The following is an 18937-nucleotide window of genomic DNA, read 5'->3' on the forward strand; positions in this document are numbered from 1 at the left end:
TAGGTTGCCATGTTCTCAGTGGGCCTGGCAAAGGGCTGGGAGAGGCGGGGATCTGCCATGAGTGTGGCCTGGAAGGACTCTTCTGATGTGAGGAAGAGCAGCTATGGCGGCCGCTCAGTGTCCCCCGCATGACAGGACCATGCCAGGGTTCAAGCTCTCAGGACAGAGTATAGGTCTGGGTAGCTAGGTGCTAAGGATGTGGGTACCTGTCCCGGTTCAAGTTCCCATTTACCATTCAGTGACTGGCCTCCAGTCACCTGACCTCTTCTGTGCTCCAGATGGAAGGTAGAACACTGTGGAGCCTGACCATTCACTGTGTAGTAAGGAGTGAGTGGAGATGAGGCGTATGGCATGGGTGGACTTGAACACCCACCTCTCCCCTAGCACAGGTGACTTTGCTGGCATGGGTGTGTGGAGGTGTATCTTGCTATCCCCTGGACAGGGGTGGGGGAGGTGTGGGGGGGAGCAGGAGGGTTACGCCTGCTTTGATGGACAGAGTAGGCCTTCAAGTCACAAAGGGCTCCTACTGCTATGCGTTCTTGGACATGTGACTTAACCTCTCTGAGCCAGTCTCCTCAGCCAGGAGGCGGTGACGGCTGCCTGGGCCAGCGGTAAGAAGTCTTCTGCATGGTAGGTGACATTATTGCTATCTGCGTTATTTAGAACTTCAGAGCTGGGGCTTGCCTCTCTAGGATGAAGGCACAGAGGTTTCTGCTAAAAGCAAGTACCTGCGGATTAGGTGACTGTGTAGCTCCCCCAGGGCCTACTATCCCTGGCTCATCAGCGATGCCCAGGTGGCAGGGTCTTAAAACCTATCCAGGTGTCCCTCGAGGAGCAGCTACCTGGCTGAGAGCCCCGCCCCCAACCACCTGCCACACACACACACACACACACACACACACACACACACACACACGCACACATGCACACACGTGCACACACGCCCCAGATATCCACTGTAACAGCCCCCAAAGCCAGCCCTGACACAGGGCACGCAGCACGGGGCACAGCCTTCTCCTCGTGTCCCCACCTAGACTCACAGTGCAATCATCAGAGGCGCCTCATAGACACCCAGCCTGAGCCCGGCAGCCTCTCCGAGGCCAGGGCCTGTGGAGTCTGTGATTCTTCCAGTCCCTAGTGGACCTGACTTACACCTCACCCCAAAGCGCCTGCCTCTCACCTTATAAATCACACTATGGGGGCATCTTAGAGCCGTGTGTGGCAAGCTCTGGGGTGGAACAGCCCCTCATCTGCGTTGTGGCCCACTGTGTCACACTGTGTGTCCCTCACACACATCAGGACGCTGGGACAGGGAGGCTAAGACAGTCTGAGGTGATGCTTGAAGCCGGCCAGACCCCAGGGCTGCAAGGGGAGGCAGGAGAGCGGCATGGCCTGCCCACACTCTGAGCCACTCCAGCTCTGCCTCGCCGACCTCCCTTGAGCCCTGGTGGCAGAGGGCACGCTTGCGCACTGGGTCAGAACTTCCTCTGCTGGTGGTGAATGCAAAGCCCTCCCCAACCCCACCCTAGCCCCAGCCAGCCCCCTCATGCCGATTCAGACACGGTGTGTGTGGGAGTGGGTAGCGTCCTAACAGCTGGCCTGGACTCCAGCACAGAGAGAACTGTGGACCCTTCTGGGCTGTGGAGAGGCCCAGGAGCGGCAGAGTGCACCCCTCCAACCTGCTGGCCTGTCCTGCCCCCAGCTCTCCCCAGGCTCGGAGGAGGACGAGGCCCACGAGGGCTGCAGCCGTGAGAACCTGGGCCGGATCCAGTTCAGCGTCGGCTACAACTTCCAAGAGTCGACGCTCACCGTGAAGATCATGAAGGCCCAGGAGCTGCCGGCCAAGGACTTCAGCGGCACCAGCGACCCCTTTGTCAAGATCTACCTGCTGCCCGACAAGAAGCACAAGCTGGAGACCAAGGTGAAGCGCAAGAACCTGAACCCCCACTGGAACGAGACCTTCCTCTTCGAAGGTGAGCCGGGCCTCACCCCCCTTTCCGTGCCCTTCCCTCTACCCGCCATTGCTCGCCTCCCCCACACGGGCACACGCGTGTGCATGCACATGAGAACGTCCTGGTGCATGCACACCCCGAGGCATCATCTCAACCCGCTGACCCAAGACATCATGGGGCTTAACTAACATCAGGGTTCAGATGCTGAGAAGAATCAGCACTGGCACACCAGAGGCCGAGGATGGAAGTCAGGCCTTGCTTGGGCCTCCAGACTAGACTCAGTACTTCTCCTGGGGAGGGCAGGATGGGCGGGAGGTACCCATGCCCATGCCGTTCTGAGATTGAGCACCCTGGGGCAATCAGTGCCGTGGTCCTGGCTGCCTGGGTTTGAATCCTACCTGTCACATGTCTTGTGTGACCATGGACCAGTTCCTAAACCTTTCTGGGCTTTGGTGTTCTCATCGATAAAACAGAGGCAGGAGTGAGAATTTCAGTATTGTCTGTAATAGGATAGCTGGTAACCAGCGAGTACGCTGTCAGAGCTCAGTGAGCAGTGCCTGGCCCTCCGACCGCTGCCCCAGCCTTGGCTGAGGCGCCCCGCTGTGCCGTCTGGGGCCCTTCCTCGTTCATGAAGCTTATTCTTATCTCTAATGTCAGAGGGTCGCTGGGAGGCTGGGCTTATGATTAAGGGACAGTTTCTGTCCCACGGCCTGTGGGTGCCACATCCCCACTCACAGAAGCCAGAGCCGACAGCCCGACAGCCTGGTTCAACCAGTGAGAATAAACCCCTTGGATGCCAGCCGCCCCGGTGCCCTGGCACACCCCAGCCAGTGTCCACATCCTTCCCATTCTGCAAGGTCGCAAAGCATGGCACCTCTTCCCCAGCTCAGCCTGGGGACCAGGTTAGAGGTAGCACCATGGGTGGAGGCTAGGCTGTGCACTAGCTGAGAGGAGAAGGTTGGACAGAGTCCCGGCCACCCCTCTCCAAGCCCAGCAGTTACTCAGCACTGACTTGGAGTTAGGTACTGGAGCTCAGAAGAGAAGGAGGCGTTGCGTGGACCTCAAGCATCCCAGCCTAAAGGAGGACCTGGATGATTCGACAATGAAGCCACACACAACATGACAAGTGCTATAGGAACTCATCTTGATGAGCAAAAGAAATCTTCCCCAAAGAGGGGCCATTCAGGGTGGATTCTGATGGCTGCGTAGGAGTTTGCTAGATGGGCAATGACTTGCTCTGATTGTGTGGAGCTGTCAGATTCAGGAACCCCTTAGAAGCATCAACCAACCTTTCCCAGAATATTTGTTCTCCATTTCACCCAAACACATGCCCAGGGTCACCTGGGCGGAGTCCTTTGGAGAGTTCCAAGATGACCCAGACAGACTCCTTCATAGCAGACAAGAAGGTCCTTGAACAAGTTCAGAGGATTGGTCTCTTCTAGCTCAGCTGCTCTGGTGCCAGTATGAAGGTTCTAGATTCTTCTAGGGCTCTTCCCTCCCTCTATACCTTCTCCATCAGTCCAACTTAGGTGCCCCCTTCTCCCTACTCACCTCTCAGTTCAAGATCTCAGCCTTCAGACTGGCCTGTGTCCCTCCCCCAAAACTACCCAAGTCCCCCCTACCCAGCCCCCATATCCTCTGGGGCCTGTAGCTCCCAGCTTCTGACCTTCCCCGATTCCCTCTCTCTTTTTGTTCTAGCGGCTCTGTCCATCATTTCCCTGGCACTCATTCATCCCTTCAATTATTTATTCTCTTAACAAATATTTATCGAGTGCCTACTATGTGCCAGCAACGGCGTTAGCCACGTGGGTGCAGCAGCTGGTCACAGAGATGCCTTCCTGGAAGTCCCTGCGAGTCAGGCAGTAATGAAGGAAACAGACGGATAAGTCTATTACGGCTTGCAATCCACACTGGGAAAGGGAAGTGCTCGAGCGTGGAACAGGGCATCCGGCCATCTGGGATGGCAGGAGAGAAAGCTGAGAACTCAAGATGACAATAAACTGGGAGGGAACAGGAGGGTAGGGTAGGGGAGACAGTGCGAGCCAAGGCCAGGAGAGGTCGGGGCCCGGTCAGGGTACAGAGGTCTGGAAGGAGGCGTCTGCGCTGGAGATTTGCCCCATCATTGAGGACCGAGCCTTTGCAAGAAACGGGGCACAGACAGCAGGGCCGGATTGTAGGAGGACTTGGAAGCAAGGTGGGGTGCTGGCTTTTGTTCTGAGTGCACCGGGACACTGAAAGGCTTTCAGCAGGAGTGGCCGGCCCGTGATGTATGGGCTATTTTTAAAGCTTGCTCCGGCTGCTGTGTGGAGAATGGACTGTGGGAGAAAGCAGGGAAGCGGGGAGGGCGGTGTCATGGTTGTCCAGGCATGAGGTGCGGGTGGTGTGGCTGCAGAGGTGATGTGGAGGAGAGCAGGAACACAGGATCTGTTCAGGAAGCACAACATCTAAGGCCGGTGCCTTGGATCCCCGTCTGTTCCCAGTTCTACGCCTTTGCTGTTTACCTCGCTTGATGTTTTCCCATTTCTCCCCACCCTCATGCGTCCTGGGCTTTCTGACTGACAGCTGGGCAGCCTCCAGCACCGCCACTTGTCCAGATTTGGCAGCGGCTCTCCAAAACAGGAACCCCCGCTGCCCAGTTCCTGAGATGGCCACGTGGGGAATTAGTGCATGGACTGCCTCTGTTCTATTGGTAGCTGTGGAGCTTTGCAATTAAGCTACTTGGGCCTCGGTTTCCTCGTCGGTTAAATGGACAAGATACTAGAAAAATAGTTGTCATGTGAGATCCAGTTCTCAATAGCACTTTAGAAAGTTGTACTGCAGTCAGGTGTGGCCTACAGGCCTAGGACACAGGGCCAGCTCTCGGGGCTAGCTGGCCAGCCTGCCTGCCTCCTTCCTTCCTTGTTTCTTTCCTCCCCTTCCTTTCTTCCTTCTTTCCTTCCTTCCTTTCCTCCCTCCTTCCTTGCTTTGTCCCCCCCTCCCTTCCTCCCTTCCTCCCTTCCCTCCTTTCCATTTCTTCTCTCCCTCTCTCCCTCACTTCCTCTTTCCTGGGCCACATGTGGCTTTTCTGTCCTCTCCTCACCCCACACGTCTATCCCTCTCAGGTTTTCCCTACGAGAAGGTGGTGCAGAGGGTCCTCTACCTCCAGGTCCTGGACTATGACCGTTTCAGCCGCAATGACCCCATCGGGGAAGTGTCCATCCCCCTCAATAAGGTGGACCTGACCCAGATGCAGACCTTCTGGAAGGATCTGAAGCCATGCAGCGATGGGAGTGTAAGTCTCCCCTGTGGTCCACAGATGATGACAGCTCCTGGTGTCTCCAGGGCCTTGGGAAGCCAGCAGGGCGTGGGGTAGGGTCCGGGTAGATGGCCACACTGAGGGACTCAATCTCAACACTCTACTCAGCACTGATCTGGGAAAAAGACCCAGGGTCTCTGTTCAGCAAACTGGAGACCCTAGACTCGCCAGAGGAGGTGAGGTAGTCTAACTGTGGTAACAGACAGTGGGGGGACAGGTAAGCACCCCGGTGGATCAGGGAAGAGGGAGTCTGGTTATCTGTTGTCCCTCCCAGGGACCCCACCACCACCCAGCCTCACCCTCCTGTTGTTCCCACAGGGGAGCCGAGGGGAGCTGCTCTTGTCTCTCTGCTACAACCCCTCTGCCAACTCCATCATCGTGAATATCATCAAAGCCCGGAACCTCAAAGCCATGGACATCGGAGGCACATCAGGTACTGGGGCTCCTCATGGCAGAGGGGGCATCCCCAGGGGGGCACCTGGAGGACAGAGGGTGGGGCGTGCCCTGCAGCTCTCCTCCTGGACTCCCAAGCCAGGGCCTCCGCCCCAGATACCCCGAGGGGCCCCTTACCACGCCCTTAGGGTCTCCTTGGACTTGTCCCTGCCAGAATCAGAGACACAAGGATTTTGTACTGGGACGCCTTGGTTCCGAGCTCTAGCTCCAAAGCCAAGTGAGTGATATGGGGAAGACGTGGCCGCTAGAGCTGGGGTTCCTCCTGGGTATTGGCTTGAGGACACTAGGGGAGGGCCCAGCTTCGTTCTGGTTCTGCCATAGGTAGTTCTCCCTGAGGTCTGCCTCACTCTGCCTGAGTGTGCAGCTCTGGAGATGCACACAACCAGCCCTCACCTCGGCTTCCACGCCTAGAAGGGCACCGGGATCCTCGCAGTCCCCCAACACAAGGACTCTAACCCTTCTCCCACACCCCCAGATCCCTACGTGAAGGTGTGGCTGATGTACAAGGACAAACGGGTAGAGAAGAAGAAGACGGTGACGATGAAGAGAAATCTGAACCCCATCTTCAACGAGTCCTTCGCCTTTGACATTCCCACGGAGAAGCTGAGGGAGACCACCATCATCATCACTGTGATGGACAAGGACAAGCTCAGCCGCAACGACGTCATAGGCAAGGTAGGCCACTAGGGGGCGCATGGCCTGGGCCCATATTTCTTTGTGGAGGAAAGAGGAATTTTCCTCAGGAAAGAAAGTTTTCTAAGAGGAACCTCCGAATCAGTTCCAGAGTTCTCGGAGGTCCACCTTCAAAGAGGGTGAACTGTGCAGGGGAAGGGACACCAAAGGCAAGACTTCAGTTCCGTTCCCACCTTATACAGATGTGTGGGCTAGCTTCTTTACTCTTATCTCTAAGGTGGAGGGACTAATGCCAATCCTACAGAGCTCTCCAGGGTGAGATTCTCTCAGAGAACCCTCTGAATGCAGACACCAATGGCTCATACCTGCAATCCTAACTACTAAAGAGGCTGAGATCAAATGTGATTTAAAGCTAGCCCAGGCAGACAAATCCCCAAATTCCTATCTCCAATTAATCAGCAAAAAGCCGTATGGCCCAAATAGTAGAGCCCCGCAGCCTTGAGCAGAAGAAAGCCAAGTGATAGTGACAGATCCTGAGCTTAAGCCCAGTACCAACACCAGAAACAAAAAACAAAAAAAAACTGCCTAAGATAGGTATAAATTCTCCATTCTCCTCACATTGAAGTTAACCCCTACTTCTTATCACCTCGGAGCCTAAGAATCCATACCTAGCCTCGAGTGTGACTTTATGACATAAGCCCTTCCATTGCCCTGTTTTGAAAGGATCTCTTCCTGTTTATGGCTTAGTGTTGAGAATGGACTCACTGGTTCCAGCCCCATCTCTTTTTACCTTTGGCAGTGCTTAGGGACAGAACCCAGGGCCTCCTGCATGCAAGGCAAGTGTCCCACCACGAGCCACCCCCCCCAGTCCTCTGGCCCTGCCTCCAGCAGCTGTGACTTCTCAGAGCCTTATTTTCTCTTCTCAAGATGAGAATGGAACCATCCTAGCCACACAGCCTGTGGGAGAGAGCTAGGTGACACAGCTAGAAGCGCAGGGAGATGCTTGCCATAGCACTTGGTGCATATAGGTTAGCTACTATTTATTACAAGTTCCTTTTTAAATGTTCTACTAAAGGCACCAGGGTCTGTTCAGTCAGGAAGCCAGCGATCAGAGTTAGTGATGGGGAACCAGGGGTGGCAGGAGGTGCTGCCTTGTTTGGGGAAGATGGGAGTGGCCACATTCCTACAGGAAGGGGTTGAGCTGGAAGCCTCCCCCTGGCAGATGGGAGAGGAGAGCCCAGCCACTGGAGGGCAAGGGCAGCCTGGCTTGGTGAGGGAGAACAAGCCCTGGGAATCTGACTCACCAATCTGTGGTCACAGGTGGGACAGCTCCCTGGGACCCGGCCTTCCCCTACTCCAGCCAGACTCTGCTCTGTGGACAGCTACGCCCCAGGGGTGAAATGCCCACCTATGTGCTCTTCTAGGCTCTTTCATGGCTCAGCCTTTTGGAATTGGGTGTTCCTTAGATATCAACGAGAGCTGCTTTAGAAACAGGCCTGTCTCCTGTGGGCCAAACCCAGGCAATGTGGATTTGTTCTTGCCTTGCACCTAGAGAGTTTATGGGGCCTAAGGATCAGGGGAATCCTTCTGAGATCCTGGGCCAGGCTCAACCCCTAGAAGCTAGGAATCTCTACCATCGATGATGCTGGTTATTGAGCTCGACTGAGCTCATAAATGCGGACCATTCCTAGAACCTCAGGGGTCAATAGTCAATCAGTTTCAGAGCTATGGATCTGACTTAGAGAATTCATCAAGGGAGCTCCCACCATGTCCACTGAGTGGCCCATGTGCCATCTCCAGCTGTCTGTGAGGCAGGTGCCATGATCAGTTATCTACATTATCTATTGATCCATCAATTGATCTTGTGGAACTGGGGATTTAATTTGGGGCCTTGTATTTCCTAGGCAATACTCTACCACTTGAACTATACCCCCCTAGTCCTTTTGATTTTCAGCTAGGACCTGATCGTTTTTGCCCAGGCTAGCCTTGGATTGCAATCCTCCTCCTTCTGCCTTCCTGGTAGTTGAGATTACAGGTGTATACCATCGGCCCATTTTATTCAGGGGCCTGAGTCTGAGAGAGGTAAATTTGCTTCTACATGCCAGAGCTGGATTTGGCTCACATGCTTTTTCTTTTATCAGTATATACCTCTTGATTAATCTTAGATTTACAGAAAAGTATCAAACACAGTGCAGAGTTCCCGGAGCTCCTGGTGCAGTCTCTCCATGAGCTTCTTGTATTGTATCAGTGCAGTCTTCACCACCATGGCTGCCGTGGTGAGACCCCCAACTCCAGACTATTTGCATTCCACCACCTCCTCCCTGGGTGTTCTCTCTCTGGTTCAGGATCCAATCCAGGGTCCCACTTTGTACTGAGTTACCTCGGCCGTCAGGCCTTTCTAATCCACAACAGTTTCTGTGTTCCCTTTTCCCTTTGACCTTGACACCCTTGAAGTGCCCTAGCTGGGAGTCCTGTAGTACCTACTTCCTTGTCCCCAGTACCTCTGCTCTTAACCAGCCACCAGTGCCCGCTCTGAGCCTACACTAGGGTTCTGAAAGCCTCAGCACACAGCCCCACAAAGCTATGGAGTCCTAACACAGAGGCCCAGCAGGATCAGCCATCTAGAGCCTTGAAAGACTTGCCTTAAATCCCCAGCCACAAAGTGTAGCTGAGGGTTAAGTCTCTTCATTCTTTGTGCCTTAGTTTCCCCCATCTGAAACCATCTCGTGGTTGTAAGGATGCCATGATCCACAAATAACAGAGCCCTAGCTCAGGGCCTGGCAGGTAGGAAATTCGCAAGAAGCAGAAACGATGGTGATGATGGTGAGCTAGGCAGTGCCCCCTGGCAGGCCAGAGAAAGCCAAGAGAACACACTGCCTGCACCTGTACCCACATCTGGCCCATCAATGTTCACTGCAAAAGAGATCGCAGTCTGATTCAAGGGCGGCATGCTCAGGCCCTGGCTGGGCCAGTAGAGCGGGGAAGGAGGAGGCCTGTGTGGCAGTACTGACACCACGATAATACATCCTCTCCATTCCCTCCCCAGATCTACCTGTCCTGGAAGAGCGGGCCCGGTGAGGTGAAGCACTGGAAGGATATGATCGCCCGTCCCCGGCAGCCTGTGGCTCAGTGGCACCAGCTAAAGGCCTGAGTAGGGCCAGGAGAGGCCCAGGGGGCAGAGGCCCAGGTCCCTGTCATGCCCTCACCACTTTATGCACAACACCCGGCCTGGCCACCCTGCCGTGGGTGAGGGGAGGACCCTGAGGGCTCAGCCAGGGAGGGGGGTCCCAGGACGGATTGGGCCCCATGTCTAGGAAGCATCAGCCCCACCCCCACCAGTCCAGCTCGGGGGCGGGGCTCTGGGAGCCATTTTCCTGCTTTGCCCCTTTCCTTCCTGACTCGCTGACACTAAAGAAGTGGGGGAGAACTCGAGAGCCAGACGGGCAGATCCCTCCAGAGGCCCGCCAGGTGGGCACGGTCCCCCGTTTTCTTTAAGGCAGTGCCTGGAGTGGAGAGCAGCCACCCCTCCCCACAGCCCCCTAGTGTGGGTCCAAGGAGAGGGGGGCCTGAGGCGTTTGGCCCCAGCCAGGCTGATCAGGCCCATTACCAGGGCAGTTTCAGGCGCCGGCTGGGCCCTGAATGCCGAGGATAGTGTATTGGCCGCTCCAGGATCCTGGAGCTATGGCCCTGTATACTTGTGTTGTGTCCACTGTGTGTGTGTGTGCGCGTGTGCGCGTGCGTGTGTGCGTGTGAGGAGGGCACTCACTCCCCGTCCCCCCTGGGGCCAGCAGGCTTTGTAGAAAAGCAGGATTTCATGAAGGCCAGGTAGGGCTCAAGGCGGGGAGAGGTTGAGGCCACAGAGCAGAGTAGAGCTCAGGGCTCTCCAGGAGCTCCTTCTTGAGCAATGTCATCTCTTGGACCTGAGTTCACATTTTGTAGGAACCTACTGTGTGCATAATATTCCACAGGACGGGCCTGCCCTGTTCCTTCTCAGCCATCCCACACCTCGCTCTCCTAACACCCTCACCCATAAACACTCCCCCCCCCCTGAAAAAAACCCTTCCATATCTCATTCCAGTCAACTTGGCAATATGTTCCAGCCTTCTTAACTTTTCTTATCTGTCCCTACCCAGCAGACCCTACCCCTCTGTCCCCTGCTGGAGACCTCCCCTTCCTTCCTTCCCTTACCACACAGTCCCTGACAAACACCCACCGCACCGCACCCCCATCTCCTGAGCTGCTCCAGGCTCTTTGCACTTTGCTAACCCCTCCCAGGAACGCCAGGTTGGTTGGTTTTTTTAATACCCCTCCCTCCCACCATGCAGGCAGAAGCAGCAGGGACCAGTCCAGAATTCTGGGGTCGCCCCCACACAACGCAGCTGTGTTTCCTCCTCCCAGCTACCACTGAAACTAGAACTGGCTTCCCTTTGAACAGAGCAGATTCTAGAGTGACCGACCGCTGCTTAAGCCCTGTCATCTTAATTTAAAACCACCCAGACTCAAAATGCCGATGCTCCAAGCTTGGGCCAGACATTCCCACAACGCACCACCAGGTGGTGATAGATTGCCACCATCTGTGTGTTTCTAGACCACAGTTTTCTACCCTGGGTGGGTCTGACACCCCAAAGGAAAATAAGGAGAGTCTCAGGACTGGCCCTCACATCCAAAGCACAGCGAGACCATGGACTTTTGGAAGCTGTTTTCCTTCAGTAGGTTTGCCCTTGAGCTAGCCTTCTGCTCTCTGCAGTAGACGGGCTGCCTTTCATCCATACCAAAATGTTCTTAAACTGACTTTAACCAACACCCCCCTCACCCCCGTTCCCCTCCCAACCCTTGGGATCTGGAGGAATATCATATGTAGTAGGTGAATTGTTTTGTAGAGCGAAGAATGCCAATGTAAAGCCAATAGTCACCCACATTCTTTGTAAATCCAAATGTTTCTATAGTGTAGCTTGTTTTAAATGGGGAGCTGCCCCTCAGTGGGGTCTCGGGAGGCTGTGTAGAAGTAGGAGAGGGTGGTGTCAGGTGGAGGGGACCTGTCATTCTCTGCACCCCTCTAGGATTCACCTGGGTTTTCTGCAGGGAAGGGGGGGGGAGGGCTGCAGGACCTTGGACCTTGGAGGAGAGTAAGCAAACCCCGCCCTAAGCCCCTCCCCTGTGGTTGTGTCCTCCAGGCCCCAGCCAACTCACATCGAGTGGGCGGGGCACCACCTATGGAGCTCTTAACCAATCATATGCTGAGAGCATACTGACTAGGGGTTAGTTCCCAGTCAGATTCCACCCAAGTCACCTTGGTGATCTGGCCTGGGATTTCCCTGACCTCCAGCCATAGTGGGTGCTCCTGATCTGGCACCAGGAGAAGAGATGGCTGGTAATTTGGAGTGGGAGCAGGACAATCTAAGGCAATGGATTCGAGATCAGGAGTGGGGGATTTTGGTGAGGGAGGGCACCAGAGCTTTGCCACCACAGTCCCAGATTCTTTGGGCAAGTCACCCACACTCCCTGGTCCTCAGTTTCCCCATCTGTACAATGATGGTAATAACACTTCACCTACCTCATAGGGGAGGTTGTGAGGCCACCATCACCTGACCTAGGAGTCAAGACAAGAGCCACCCTGGAGCAAAGTATTATTACTACAGCCTGAGAGCAAGGCCCACCTGCCCTCCCCCCTCCCCTCCCCACCAGGAGCCTCCAAGGACAGCCCAGGACAGCCAGAGCCTGTTTGTCTCTTCATTGTGTCCCAAGGCTCCATCATGAGAGTCATCTGCCATCTTTGTGGGCACCCTAGACTAGTTGTTTACCCTGTTCAGGTATTCCTTCTTGTGACCATCTGCTCCACGTATCTGCTGTACAAATTCCACCTGCCCCAAGACCCCTTACAACTGCCCTCTGGCACCAAAGGCCATGAGAGAGTCAGAGGAACACAATCACACACACACACACACACACACACACACACACACACACACACACAAAGCCAAGGGGTTCCTAGCCCAGTTGGAGCCCCAGGGGTGTGGGGATTGGTGGCCGCTGTTTGTATTGTGTTTGAGTCCTTGAGCGCAAGTGTTTTATAAAAAACAAAACATAAAAAAACCCACTATCACAAAAAAAAAAAGCAGCAAAGAGAAATGAAGAAAAAAATTGAAGAAAAAAAAGGAAAAGGAAAAAAGAACCATACAAAATTTTTCCACTACACGCACCCTCTCTTAAGCCAGCAAGATTTCCTCTTTGCAAAATCCATATTTTTGTGGGAATGGGCCCTGCTTTTTGTAGCAAGGCCTGTTCTGATTAATAAAGGATCGTGAAAAAGTAGGGCCTCTCTTGTTTCCTCCGCGGGGCCCAGCTTACTCTAACCTCCCCAGAGGAAGAAGCAGGTGGGAAAGGGAGATGGGGAGCCTGGGACTGAGGCTCCTCCCCCCACCCCCTCCCTACCTCAGCTTGTCATCTTTGGGACTTCCTAGTGGACCTGGCCCTGTTTGAGCTTTATCCACCCTCAGATGTAGACTGCCCAGAAAGTAAGGAGTCCTATCGCCCAGGTCAGACTGAAACTAAGGCATATTGGGAATCAAGTTTCCTCCAGGCCTCGAGGGCAGTCCTTGATCTCACCGACTTGGACATCCTATCAGTTCTCCCCAGGGACCTTTGCTCCCTGACCCCTCTGAAAGATCAAATAAGGCAAAGGTGACCCCCTTACTTTCCCTACTTCCACCTGCTCAGCTGCTGGGGTTTGGGGCCAGTGTCCTCTTCCTGGTTCCCTGGTTGGGGGGCGAGGGGGTGCTGGGAGGAGGATAGAGCTCTAGGTCTATTGGCTTGACCTGTAGCCTCTCTTTTCTGTAGCCTCTTAGAAAAAAAAAAATCAACTTTAAAGAGCCCTTGGCAAGTTCTAGCTTGAGGGCCTGGGAAGCGAAATTCCCTTTTCCTCCTGTCTGTGGCTCTCGGTCAGCGATTTCCTTCCTCCTGCTCTTAGCATCCTGGCCACAAAGAAGCAATAACATTCAAACGCTTCCCCACCAGGGCAGGGGCAGTGCTGGCAGCTCTCAGGGTCCTTTGGGAGGTGGCACTCTATTTCGGACAGAGGCACAAAAGAAACCGTGCATGTCACTTGTCTACCTGCCGTCCCTGACCCACTCTGGAGTTTAGGGAGCCACATACCTCGTGTCCCCCCTCATTTGGGGCCGACAGCCGCCTCCTTGAGCTGCACGATGTGCCCCCCTTCCCCACCCCCAAGCTGTCCATCTCTGCCTCCTCAATTTCCTACAATCTGGTCCCTTTTCCAAGGGCCAGGGTGTCGCTCGGTGGCAGAACTCTTGCCTAGCTAGCATGAAGCCCTGGGCCTAATCCAAAGCACCAGAAAGGGGGGGGTGGGGAGTGACTTCTTTTGGCTAATGATCTCTATGCCAGAGATTGCAGGGGGGCCCTTGGGTCAGGTAAGTAGCCTCAGGGGCCACCCCCCCTTTGTGGGAACTTCTGTTCAGGCTGTCTTTTTGAAAACAGCCCTGGGAAACAGCCTGATAGCCAGGTGCCACCAGCTCAGGGCCTTTTCCCCTGGCTTTTGGCCTCTTCCTTGGTTGTCGCTGCTCCGGAGCCTCACGCAGGCCTGCTCTGAGCTCGCCCCCTCTCCCCTCCCTGTGCCTGGTGTTTCCTTTGTCTTGCAAGTCCTCCGCTGGACGCATTACTTCCTTGGAAGGCCATCCTGGGCTACTGCTCCCCTGTCCCTCCCCACAAAGACAAGCAGAAGGACCCTGCCACCCTCGCTGTTACGCCCCCAGCCTGTGGTTCCCTCACCACCTGTTTCCTGTGAAGACATCCCGTTGTCCTGTGTGTGTGCGTGCGTGCATGTGTGCAGGCATGTGTGCGTGTGTGCTGTCTTTTAGATTGTGAGCCCTCCTGGGCAGACTCCTGTCTGAATCCATGTTCTGTGTGGCACACCTGAGTGTGCTAATAAATGTCCATCTTCACAATCACAGTGGCCAGGTGTCTTCAAGAAGCTTTTGGACAAATAGCCGAGAAAAAGCCTGTGTGGTAACCCTGGACACAAGGAGGTGGTTCTGGCCAGGGGACCCAGTTCCCAAGCACCCTGTTCTCCCCCATTCCCAAACCCTAAGGGTGGGAGACAGTGACGAAATGGCAGTAACAGAGCTAGAAAAGGATACTGCCCAACCCCAAGTCCCTGCTGCTCTTCTGGCCAGGAGGTTTGGAGACAGGGTATATGAGGAAAACAGACGAGCAACTCCATAGTTCTCAGCCAGGGCTGAGAACTTTTTTCTTGCTCGAGACTGCCCGAGACTTTTTTCTTGCTCTACCATCTTCTGAATGTGTGTATGTGCACATGCATGCATGTGTGCACATGCACACCCATACTGGGGCTTGAATTCAGCCTCCTGCTCTTGCTTAGCTTTCTAGCTCAAGGCTAGCACTTTACCACCTGATGCACATCTCCACTTCCAGCTTTGTGTTGGTTACCTGGAGATAAGTCTTTCTCAGATTGGTCTGCCCAGGCTGGCATCGAACCTCGATCCTCAGATCTCAGCCTCCTGAGAAGCCAGGATTATAGGCCTGAGTGCTTGTCCCAATTCCTTTCTCTTCTTGGTTCCCACAGCCTCCCTCCTCTGCCCTTGGCCTTCCCATGGCCTTTGTGCCCACATCCCTGGCACCCACACAGCTCTGCTGAGGCCTGCTACGCACACCCTCCCCCACTGCTGGCTGCTCCTGCTCCTGGACGGTGTGGGAACCACTAATGTTGCCATAGTCACCGGCATCCTACACATCTCCCTTTTCCCCGCTCCCTAGAGGCTGAGGGGAGAACTCATAGGAAGTTGTGGGATGGCCAGGGGTGAAGAAGCCTCCCCAAGCGAAGCGAGGATGCCCAGGGTACCCAGCAACAGCCCCCCCCCACCTTCCCATCGCTCTCATTTCCTCGTAGAAATAGTGACCCTTGCCAGCACTCAGCGCCTTAACCAAACTCGAACTTTCCAGTGGCTAGGGAGTGAACAGTAAAAAGGGCCCTGACAGTCCTCCCTTTCCCCAAGGAAATGGCCTCTATAGTCCCTGCTTGGCTGACAAAAGGCCATGAAAAGGATGCCAGGCTTGATAGAGCCAAAGGGCGGGCAGCAAATCAGCACAGCTGGGGAGGGCGAGGGGGAGCAGACCAAAGAGGCTCAGTCAGCACCAAAGGAAAGGAGAGAAATATGGACACACTTGGGCCTGGGGAGCTGTATTGTAAAACTTAAATAAATCCACATCCTTGCCTACAAATGGAGAGATGGAGGCCTGGGGTGAAGGGGTCCTGCCTTAATCAAGTTTAGTCAGGAGCAGGATACTTCCCCTATGTCCCATACAAGTTTTAGGTCGAGGACAGTTCCTGGGGTCACTGTCCTGTCCAGATTGATGATCACCACACACACACACACACACACACACACACACACACACACACACACACACACACACACACACACACACACACACACACACACACACACACACACACACACACACACCAATCCCTTCTTCCTCCAAGTTCCCAGGCTCCAGAAACTCCACCAGCCCAGACTGCAGCTCAGTGAGGACCGAGTCTACAGACAAACCAAGTCCCATCCTTGGTGAGGAAACAGCCTGCATCTCCCTGATCTCCCTCCATCTATCTGTGATCCCCAGCCCTCACGGTCTGCTCCAGATGTGTCCCTGACCTCCTCCTTACCCAAGGCCCAGCCCACAGTGCCAGACTCGCCACTAGGGAGACCCTGACCTTTCGGCCCTGAATGACATCAGTCCCGTTGCCATGGTGACCAAGAGGCTGCTGGAACTTCTCCTGGGAGATGGGCCTCTAGGCTGAAGGTTTTACAATTTTCTTCCCTTCTTTAAATCTTTTTGCCCTGAACGACGAAGGAAGAGAGTAATGCCAAAACAGAGAGGGGGAGAGGGAGGAAACAGGTGGCAGAGTCGAGCAAGTATGGTCATAGGATGGGGTGGGGCAGTTCTGGTAAAAGAACACGAAAAGGTCAGTCCACATGGTAGGAGAACTTGAAACCATCTAAGAACCTGGAACCTGACAATTAAGCTGCAGATCTGATAGCCCGATGAAGGGAGGGGGTGGGCGGAGAGCACATCAGACCACCAGCCTTGGATGGTCCAGGCTGTGTCTGTAGGCCAAGGAGACCTTGTCCACCCCGAGAGGCGGGACACACAGCTGGCAGGGGTCATCCTGACAGAGCAGCAGGCATGTGGAGGGGGTGCAGTGTGCCCGCAGCGGCGGGACCTGTGCTCCCCGGGCTTATAAATAAACAGGCATGTGGGAAACGCACATTCTTTCTCCCAGAAATATAATTTATGTTTACAGCCAGTTTTTTTTTTTCCTTCCTAAAGAAAACATTACTCTGTGGGGCTCCAGGCCCTGACAGTGTCCCTGAGTGTCCTCGGCCTTGGCCCCCTCCTCCTGTTATTGCTTGAATGGAAAAAGACCTCACTCTGGGAAAGCCAGAGCCCAACGGTCTCCTCAGCCCGTCGGGGCTGTCCCTGGTGATGGAGTGGAGACACACAGTGCCCGACCGGTGCCCCACGCCGCGCCAGCCATCCTGGGCTGTGCCCATTTAAGGGAATGGAGAGTGCAGGCAGGAGGAACGGCTCTGAGCAGCCTCCTGGAGCGCAGAGCCCTTCTCTCTTCAGGGCAGGAGGCTCTTGGAGGCACAGTGGCTTCTTTTCAAACTTGACAGCTGAGGACACAGGCTGTGGGGAAGGGAGGGAGAGGCTCTCTTTGCCCAGCAAGACTCCAAGCACATGCTTGAAGAAGAGATCAGATTGAAAGGTGAAGAAGATCTGCCTTCCTTCCCGGGGCCCCGTACCAATAGTAGGAGGGGAGGGGGTGCGGTCTCAGGATGAGACCCAGCAGAGGGGATAGAGCGGCTTCTGTCCTAGGCCCAGGCTCCAACTCCCACCTCTTGCCCCAAGCCAGGCCCCCCACAACGTCTGCCTCCACGGGCAGATCTGGCACCTCCTGTGCCAGCGTCAGTGGCACCTATCCTAGAGCCCAGACTTCTTGGCCTGAAGACTGCCCACCGACGGAGAGGGGGGCGGTCTAACTACCCAGGACGACGCGGGGATGGATCTAGGCCTGCCTGCACCTGACAACCTGCCCAAAGCAGCTTTGTCTGCCACCGCCAGCCCTCCCGAGTAGGAGCCCTGCAGCCAGAGTCTCCCAGAGTGGCCCTTAGCCCCGTGGCCCAGGGCGGAAGCTCAGGTGCCCATCCCCGGAGCACCTTCCAGGGCGCGAAGGCTGTCCCCGGGGGGCTCCAGGGCCCGGGGGGCGGCGCCCCCGATGAGTAGATCTTCCTCCTCCTCATCCTCGAAGGCCCGAGCGGGGCGGCGCGGCGGCGGCCGGGGCGTCGGTTCATCCCGCTCGGCCATGCGTTCGACGGCGCCCTCGCCCACGAGGAAGACGGTGTCGGCGACGCGCGGGGGCCCGGTGACCGGGTTGTGGTCGTAGGAGAAGACGCGCAGGGCGCGCAGCGGGTGCAGGTCGGGGAAGCCGCCCAGGCGGTTGCGGTCGAGGTCGAGGATGTGCAGGCGGCCCATGCGCAGCAGGGCGGGCGGGAACTCCTCGAAGCGGTTGCCGTAGAGCCAGAGGCCGCGCAGGCCGGTCATGCGCGGCAGCTCGGCGGGCAGCGCGCGCAGCCGGTTGTCGCCCATCTGCAGCGACTGCAGCGCCGCCAGGCGCAGCAGCGGCCGCGGGAAGCGCCGCAGGAAGTTGCCCTCGATCCAGAGGCAGCGCAGGCTCTGCAGCTGCGCGAAGTCGGCGGGCAGCGCCAGCAGCCGGTTGCCGCCCAGGTAGAGGCGCGTGAGGCGCGGCAGGCGGCACAGGCCGTCGGGCAGGCGCTCCAGCTTGTTGAAGTCGAGCGCCAGGATGCGCAGCTCGCGCAGCTCCTCGATCTCCTCGGGCAGCTCGCGCAGCCCCGTGCCGCTCACGTACAGCTTCTGCAGGCGGCCCAGCGCGCACACGGCCCCGGGCAGCCGCCGCAGCCGCCGCCCGCTCAGCTCCAGCTGCTGCTCGCCGCTGCGCAGCTGCTCCTCGGCATCCGACGGCAGCTCGTCCGGCGTGGACTCGGCGATGCCCATGGTCACGGGCCCCGCTCGGGGCCGCCGCCGCCGTCACCGCCGTCCGGCATCGCCCCGCCCCGCCCGGCCGTTCCCCGGCCGCCCCGACGGGGCCTAGGAGCCGGCACCGGTTTCGGGGGGCCCCCCACCCCGGCTTGTCCCCGCGCCGGGACGGGGGGCCGGGCCGGGCCGGGCCGGGAGGAGGCGCCCCGCCTGGGGCCACGCGCGGCCGCCGCTGCGTGCGCCGCCCGCCCGCCCTCCGGCCTCCCCCCCGCTGCCTCCGCCCGTGGCCGACTGGCGCGAGTTGGCGCTGGCTGCGCGCAGCTTAGCGACCCGTCGCCCTGGCAACCCCCGACGCGCACGCGGCTGCCAATGAGGCGGAGGCAGGGCGGGGCGGGGCGGGGCCCAGGCGCCGCCCGCGCGGGGGTCCCCGCGCCCGAGCCCAGGCCGCGCGGGGCCGGGCGTCCCGCACCGGCCGCACCTTCGGGCACAGCCCGCCACCGGCGTTCGCCCC

The 18937-nt window shown here is 56.7% G+C and overlaps 2 protein-coding genes across 7 annotated transcripts in view; one reads left to right on the top strand and one right to left on the bottom strand.

Moving 5' to 3' along the window:
• Positions 1 to 13587, top strand: part of Syt7 (synaptotagmin 7) — a 60188-nt gene extending 46601 nt beyond the window's left edge. For all 5 annotated transcript variants that reach the window (XM_070032176.1, XM_070032178.1, XM_070032179.1 and 2 more), the window contains 5 exons: positions 1703 to 1973; positions 5054 to 5223; positions 5566 to 5680; positions 6176 to 6375; positions 9380 to 13587. In XM_070032176.1, coding sequence (XP_069888277.1) covers positions 1703 to 1973; positions 5054 to 5223; positions 5566 to 5680; positions 6176 to 6375; positions 9380 to 9484 — 861 coding nt within the window. In that variant the 3' untranslated portion in view covers positions 9485 to 13587. The remainder of the gene's footprint in view (positions 1 to 1702; positions 1974 to 5053; positions 5224 to 5565; positions 5681 to 6175; positions 6376 to 9379) is intronic.
• Positions 13588 to 16644: 3057 nt separating this feature from the next.
• Lrrc10b (leucine rich repeat containing 10B) lies at positions 16645 to 18646 on the bottom strand. Of its 2 annotated transcripts, XM_070031780.1 has the most exons (2): positions 17589 to 18646; positions 16645 to 17058 (listed from the first exon to the last, which is right to left on the bottom strand). In XM_070031780.1, the coding sequence occupies exons 1-2, from the start codon at positions 18442 to 18444 to the stop codon at positions 17033 to 17035; spliced, it is 882 nt and encodes a 293-aa protein (XP_069887881.1). In that variant the 5' UTR covers positions 18445 to 18646; the 3' UTR covers positions 16645 to 17032. The 2 variants fall into 2 exon arrangements, with proteins under 2 accessions (XP_069887881.1, XP_069887882.1); XM_070031781.1 differs by having other exon boundaries at positions 16645 to 18646.
• Between the last annotated feature and the right edge of the window lie 291 nt (positions 18647 to 18937).

Source organism: Dipodomys merriami, unplaced genomic scaffold (assembly GCF_024711535.1).
Source record: "Dipodomys merriami isolate MVZ:Mamm:240054 unplaced genomic scaffold, mDipMer1.0.p SCAF_21, whole genome shotgun sequence".
NCBI lineage: Eukaryota > Metazoa > Chordata > Mammalia > Rodentia > Heteromyidae > Dipodomys > Dipodomys merriami.

Bases quoted from the DNA above. Each gene is read 5' to 3' on its own strand.
- Lrrc10b (XM_070031780.1), bottom strand. From the start codon at position 18,444: ATGGGCATCGCCGAGTCCACGCCGGACGAGCTGCCGTCGGATGCCGAG. The intron at 17,059-17,588 runs GTGCTCCGGGGA...CCTTCCCCACAG, and splicing joins CAGCCTTCGCGCCCTGGAAG to CCTGTGTCCTCAGCTGTCAA.